Raw genomic sequence first — 6,982 nt, 5'->3', positions numbered from 1 at the left:
GCCTGAACTTGGGGAGGAAGGGTTCAACCTGGTTGCGACACGTGTCACATTCCTGGTGGTGCCACGTGACGTGCTCTCGTTGGTTCGAATTTATTATTTTTTAAAAATCATAACTTTCGTATACGGACTACGTTTTCGATTAATTTTATATCCTCACTTTCATATCGACAATAACTACAACTTTCATTTAGACATCGTTGACTAATTCACACTTTATTTTTCATTTTACGTTGTAAATGATGCTGCAAAATTCATAACTTCTTTATACGAGCTCCGTTTTGACGTTTTTTATACCGTTGATTTTGTATCAATGAGTACTATAGCTTTCATTTAGATTGTTTTAGCTAACAATCACATGATTTTTATTTCGATTTTTCTGTCGGACACTATGTATTGTGTCTCACAATGTTATAATATGTCACACTTCAAACTTTTCTAGTAGTGCATATGAATCCATACGTTAATACATGTTTCCATTATTTTGTTTTCAAACAATCAGAATGTTTATTAATACTAAAAAAGATCTACATTGGGATACAATAAATTTAACAAAGATATTCTAGTCTCCAAAAATATCAATCATGGTATATTGTTACTGAACCTTGACCACCACCCACAATGCAACTAAAGACACCTAATTGATGTTAACCCTTAACAAGTCCGTATCATCTTGTAATTTCATTGCATCCTCAATCATTATTGCAAATCAACTCAAAATACCGACGTGTCTATGATTTGCTATGTAGCAATGAAACAAGTTATCATTAAAAAAAAAAAATAATAAAATAAAATAATTCAACTTCAACCACTTTTAAACAATGATAACCGTAATAAAAACTTAATAATTTTATTAAATATAATAAATAGTACGATATAGAAAGATGATAAAAAAAAAGTAAGAGAATATTTGACTTCTCAAAATAATAATAAAACCAAGACTAGACAAAATATCCTGTACAAAACTGGATTGATTGTGTAATATGAACCAAACTTAAAAAGAAGTCACATTCGTCCATTTTACAATTGAATATAATTTGACAACGAAATCAATTTACTTCCTAGATTAACAAGAAATCGTACAAACAAACGTCAATATATATTTAATGTTTATCATACAAAATCTTTCCATAATTTCTTTACTATAATAATAGATCTCATTATAATTTCGGATTAGGAAAATTAATCATAAGGGTTGTATACTTGTATGGACCAGAAGACGACGGCAGGAAGAAAAAAGAAATCTAGTAGGGGCCTACCCCTTTCACAATCCTCGAACTATAACTCAAAATCCCATTACACACGTACACCTCCCCATGGTATAGCCTCCTGTCTAACTACACTATATAACTCAAAAACCCATAACGCATAAACAAAACACAAATAAATTATATACTTACATCGCATACCCCATCTCTCTTATTCTTCTTCAATGGCGTCTTTCTATCTCTTTCTTCTGTTTTTCTCATTCTTCCATTCGATTTCTTCCAAAAATTTAATCTTGCCACTCAAACTTCAATCACTTCCATCTGGGTCCCTTCAAAACCCTCCAAACAAGCTCTCTTTCCACCATAATGTTTCTCTGACTGTTTCCATCACCGTTGGATCGCCGCCGCAGCCAGTCACCGTCGTTCTCGATACCGGCAGCGAGCTCTCATGGCTCCGGTGCAAGAAAACTCCGACTTCACCCTTATGGTACAACCCACTTCGTTCCACCTCCTACACTCCGGTTCCTTGTTCCTCACCTACTTGCAGGACCCGAACCCGAGATTTCACTCTACCGGTTTCCTGTGACCCGAAAAAGCTCTGCCACGCCATTGTCTCCTACGCTGATGCCACTTCAGTCGAAGGTAATCTCGCTTTTGAAACGTTTCGGTTTACTAATTCGGATCTTCCTAAAGTTGTATTCGGATGCATGGACTCCGGTTCGAGCTCTAATCCAGATGAAGATTCGAAAACAACCGGGTTGTTAGGTATGAACCGGGGTTCTTTATCGTTCGTTTCACAAATGGGTTTTCCGAAGTTCTCGTATTGTATATCGAGTCGGGACTCGACCGGAGTTTTACTTTTCGGAGATGCCAAGATTTCTTGGCTCCAGCCGTTAAGTTACACGCCGTTAGTCAATATGTCAACGCCGTTACCGTATTTCGACCGGGTTGCTTACACGGTTCAGCTTGAAGGTATTAAAGTTGCGGGGACCGTTCTATCGTTACCCAAATCCGTATACGTACCTGATCATACCGGGGCGGGTCAAACCATGGTTGATTCGGGTACACAATTTACTTTCCTTCTTGGACCGGTTTACACCGCTTTGAAAAACGAGTTCTTGAAACAAACCAAAGCGGTTTTACGGGTTTATGAGGATCCGGATTACGTTTTCCAAGGTGCAATGGATCTTTGTTACCGTATTGAGAGGACACGGGTCGGGTTACCCGTGTTGCCTAGTGTTACCATGATGTTTCGGGGCGCTGAAATGAGTATATCGGGTGAGAGGTTATTGGTTCAAGTACCCGGTTTGGTTAAAGGGAATGATCAAATTCATTGCTTTACGTTTGGGAATTCGGACCTTCTTGGGATTGAAGCCTATGTGATCGGACATCACCATCAACAAAACATGTGGATGGAATTTGATATTGCAAATTCTCGGGTCGGGTTGGCTGAAGTTAGGTGTGACTTAGCAAGTCAAAAACTTGGAATAGGATTTTAAAGTAATGGGTCAAGTTCAAGTGGGGTCGACTCGGATTAAATATTTGACCCTTTTGACCATTGGTTCAAATTTGGTCAAGGTTTAACTCATGGGTCGGGTCTAATTGGGTTTGGTGAAATACTTGACTTTTTAAAACGGATCAAGATGGGTCGGGTCAATTGAAGTTTAAGGACTGGTTTGTATAGGATAGATACAAGTTCTTATAAGTATCTTGAATCGTTTAGTGTTTTATAATGTTTTGCAAGGTGTGAATTTTAACAAAATGGACATATGAGGTTTAAAAATAACATGTTTGGTAGGGTTTAAACAAAATTTCATTAGATTTGTTTGAAAATAGAGGAACATGGCATGTGTAATTTGTAAAGAAGATTCTTTAATGTGTGATAGCCCCATATGTTGGTCGTATGGAAGTACGATATGGTGTTGATTTATCAAAGGAAGGATGAACTCATAAATAAATTGACCTATATTTATTTTCTTTTCAATTTCTGAGTCTATTTTGTACTTCTACAAACTATTTAATATTATACAACTTTTTTCAAAACATATGTTCATATATTATGTTTTTTTTTCACATTTAATTTTTTGTCCACGCATATTATACGATTTTAAAAAATGTTTTATTATTTTTGTTTTAACCCATAAAAGATACAAATGGATTTACACCATTGTTTGGTGAGTAGGGGACCATGGAAGAAATATCTTACCAAACAAAACTCATGCTTTCAATAAACTTTGTACCAAAGTAAACTTATGCTTTTTGATGCCAACGATGATTTTGGATTTTACCTCCTTGTTACATGCATCATTTAGTAATAACCGTTGGTTAAAAAAAGACAATCGACATGTTATTTCAAATTTTATAGTGCTTTTCAATAAGATATAAAAAAAATATAAGGATATTTCTAAATTTAATCAAATTTAATATTATTCTCAAATAACAAAGTTTTCTAAAATGGGTTATTCAAATCTCAAAATTGGTCGGGAACCCATTTGGATGTGACCGCTCTCTATATAAGTTTTTTTTTACACGACAAATCTAACATGCTTCTAATAAGTTACTTCTTAAATCCATCCAAGTCCACGACGGGACTTGAACTCTCAACCTCATAGAGAAAGGGAAACACCAAATACCTTGGGTTTACGTGATGTCCACCGCATCTATGAATAATATTTTGGATGCTTTAGATTTTAACGGAAATAACTTCTGATGATGATGAGGCTTTGGTGTTGTTGGCATGTTATGTGTATTTATATGTTTTCTTAAGATGTTATCGAATTGTATAATGTAAAAACATAAGTAGGAAAGGAAAAATTGTCTAGAATATGATGAACTTATTTTGTATGGACAAGGTTTTTAGGGTCGAAACACAATATTTAAGTACTTGTCAATAGCTAAATGGTTGGCGCTAATATAAAATGTGGATATGTGGTATCATTTTGTTAGAAATATGTGTTTGGGATGTTTATATTTGTACCGAAAACAAAGAACTTGTCTGGAATATGCATAATTAGTCTATAATAAGCAAAATTGTGTTTTCTTGCAGCTTTCATAACATTTTATGATAACTTGCATTGTTACTATTTCAACATGGCCATGTATATGAGTTTTCACTAGAGATGAATTTCAAAACTGACATGGGTCGAGACATTCTACGAAAGTTATAACCTACACCGACATGAGAGGTACTTTTCAGGGTGTCGTGTTTCGGGAGTTCGTTTGATGTCCATATAGGCGTGGAGGGGAACTTTTTGCTCATCAGTTACATGTTGCGCAAGGAGGTTATTATAGCTTCATGGTCCAATATAAACGAACTATTCTTTCGACTAGGCGTCAAACAGCTTTGCCTTGATACGAGTGTATTTTGTCTGATAAAGGAGTGTCTTTTAGTGACTATTTCTCGGCTTGTTTTTCGAGTGATGCACTTTTGGAATAGAGTGTTTCTAGTAGTACCGACTAACAAGGTCAATTCCATGAAGGGCAAATTCATTTCCCTCATATCCAATATTGATCGATTCAATAGGTCTCATGTCATTATCCATTTTAATTTATTTTTTTGTGCAATTTATTAAAAAATTGAACTTATTCATGGATTTATACATCTACTACAAGTTACTATGGGTAGATTGTTTAGGATTACACATACAAGAAAATGTTGTCCAAGATTCACAAAACTCTGGACTATATTCACTGCAACTATCAATGAAGAGGCTAGAAACACACCTGCATCCCTATCAATGTTGTAAAACTCTCCGAGTTGGCCGATTACTCCTCCGAGTACTCGCTACTCGGCCCCTTACCGATGCGAGTTACAGAATCCCGAGTACTCCCCGATCGGCCCCTTTACTGAACTGAGTAGTGTTGTAAAACACGGCCAACTCGGTGAATAACATGTATAATATACTTAATGATTTATTATTTAAAACACACATGTGATTATTACTACATATATATCTTAAATTTTCAGTAATTATTCACGAAGTGAGACCATTATGTGTTTTTTAGCTTTTGTGTATTCACATGTATCTAATTTTGTTATACATTTCAATCAACTTATGATTTTAACTTATGATTTTGAAATATATAATTTTCCTAAAAATATTTCTACATGAATTACCGAATTCGAGTACTCGCCGAGTACTCCCGGGTACTCGCTACTCGGTAGTCGGCCGAACAGGTACCGAGTAACGAGTTCTACAGCCTTGATCCCTATAGAAATTTATGTACGCCTTTAAAGTAAAATTATTTATTTTTTATTAATATTATTTTTACCATAATTATGTTTGTCAATACTTTGACATATTAATTTGATAGCTTTGGATATTGGAGACGTTTTCGAAATATAAGACTTTGCTAATAGAATATACGATATGGTCCATCGAGGCATTGCATGGTTGAGGATTATAAGGTTAGGTTTAACCAATTGTGTGTCATTGTTGTTGACAAGGTATGTATATTGTTTTATGATCATCAAATCAAGAGATTACAAGCTACTCTTGAAACGACCCAAAAATACGACCCAAAAATTTCGTTTTTAATACCATCAAAACTATAATCAGAGTATCATATAGATAAACCATGCGTGATATGTCCCAAAAGATAATAAAGTATTGTGCGGAAAATGTAACATGCTATATCCAAAACAACAACTAAATCAATCCAAACTAAAGCTGAAACGGTGGTGTGTGCAATGCCGTCATCCAGAGCTCTTCCCTTTGCTTGCGGAAGTACCTGAAACCAAAACTGAAACTGTAAGCACGACGCTTAGTGAGCTCCCCCAAACTACCACATACCATACAATAACACATAAACACATATTGGGCCTTGCCCACTGCATCGGGCCGAAGCCCGGAAACTGCATCGGACCGAAGTCCGGAACTGACTGGGACCTTGTCCCCTGCATCGGACCGAAGTCCGGAACTAACTGCATCGGACCGAAGTCCGGAACTGACTGCATCGGACCGAAGTCCGGAACTAACTGCATCGGACCGAAGTCCGGAACTAACTGGGACCGTGTCCCCTGCATCGGACTGAAGTCCGGGACTGACTGCACATAGTATAGCATATCATAACAATTTATACAGCATACTGCATCGGGCCGTGGCCCGGAACATAACACATACACATAGCACATAAAACATGTCTGAACCACGAAGGCATCAACATACTAACTACTACATCCGACCGAAGTCTGGAAACTACTATTAACTGGATGGGCCGGCATTGTGGCCTTAGACCCGCCCCTACGGGAAGGAAACTCACCTCGTAAGCTAGCGGATGAGAGTGCGGCTCGGAAAGCTAACGGCTGCTGCTCCTGAATCTCCTCGGCTACAAATCCATAAACACACTCAATCAATCACTAGCACTACACTCAGGGTAAAATGACTCTTTTACCCTTGGTCAAAGTTGACTTACTCAGGGCTGACTCGCCGAGTCCTAGACTCTCCGCTCAACTCTTACCAGCTGTCACTCGTCGAGTGTGGCATCGACTCGACGAGTATCCTCTGGATCCAAAAACTCAGATGATCTTCATCCGACTCGCCGAGTCAGATGAACAGACTCGACGAGTTGTTCTTAATCCTCAAGGAGATTGCCTTGGACTCGCCGAGTTGTATGAACAACTCGCCGAGTCCCTCCATTACTGAGTCTACTCTTAACTCGCTGAGTCCACTCCCTAACTCACCTCGGACACTCGACACTGAAGAAACTGAAGAATTCGGGACTCGCGACCTGACTCGTCGAGTCGTTCCTCCGACTCGCCGAGTCGCCGCCATGCA

At 37.6% G+C, this 6,982-nt stretch overlaps 1 protein-coding gene across 1 annotated transcript; it reads left to right on the top strand.

Annotated features, from left to right (window-relative positions):
• The first annotated feature begins 1,317 nt into the window (after positions 1–1,317).
• Positions 1,318–3,016, top strand: LOC111885176 (aspartic proteinase PCS1). Its single transcript, XM_023881461.3, has one exon. The coding sequence runs from the start codon at positions 1,430–1,432 to the stop codon at positions 2,702–2,704; it is 1,275 nt and encodes a 424-aa protein (XP_023737229.1). The 5' UTR covers positions 1,318–1,429; the 3' UTR covers positions 2,705–3,016.
• Positions 3,017–6,982: the final 3,966 nt, after the last annotated feature.

This window comes from Lactuca sativa, chromosome 9, assembly GCF_002870075.4.
Source record: "Lactuca sativa cultivar Salinas chromosome 9, Lsat_Salinas_v11, whole genome shotgun sequence".
NCBI classification, from domain to species: Eukaryota; Viridiplantae; Streptophyta; class Magnoliopsida; order Asterales; family Asteraceae; genus Lactuca; species Lactuca sativa.
Note: the sequence above shows the minus strand (reverse complement) of the source record. Positions and strands in the feature narration are given on the sequence as shown.

Excerpts from the sequence above, each read along its gene's own strand:
- LOC111885176 (XM_023881461.3), top strand. The coding sequence starts at position 1,430 with ATGGCGTCTTTCTATCTCTTTCTTCTGTTTTTCTCATTCTTCCATTCG.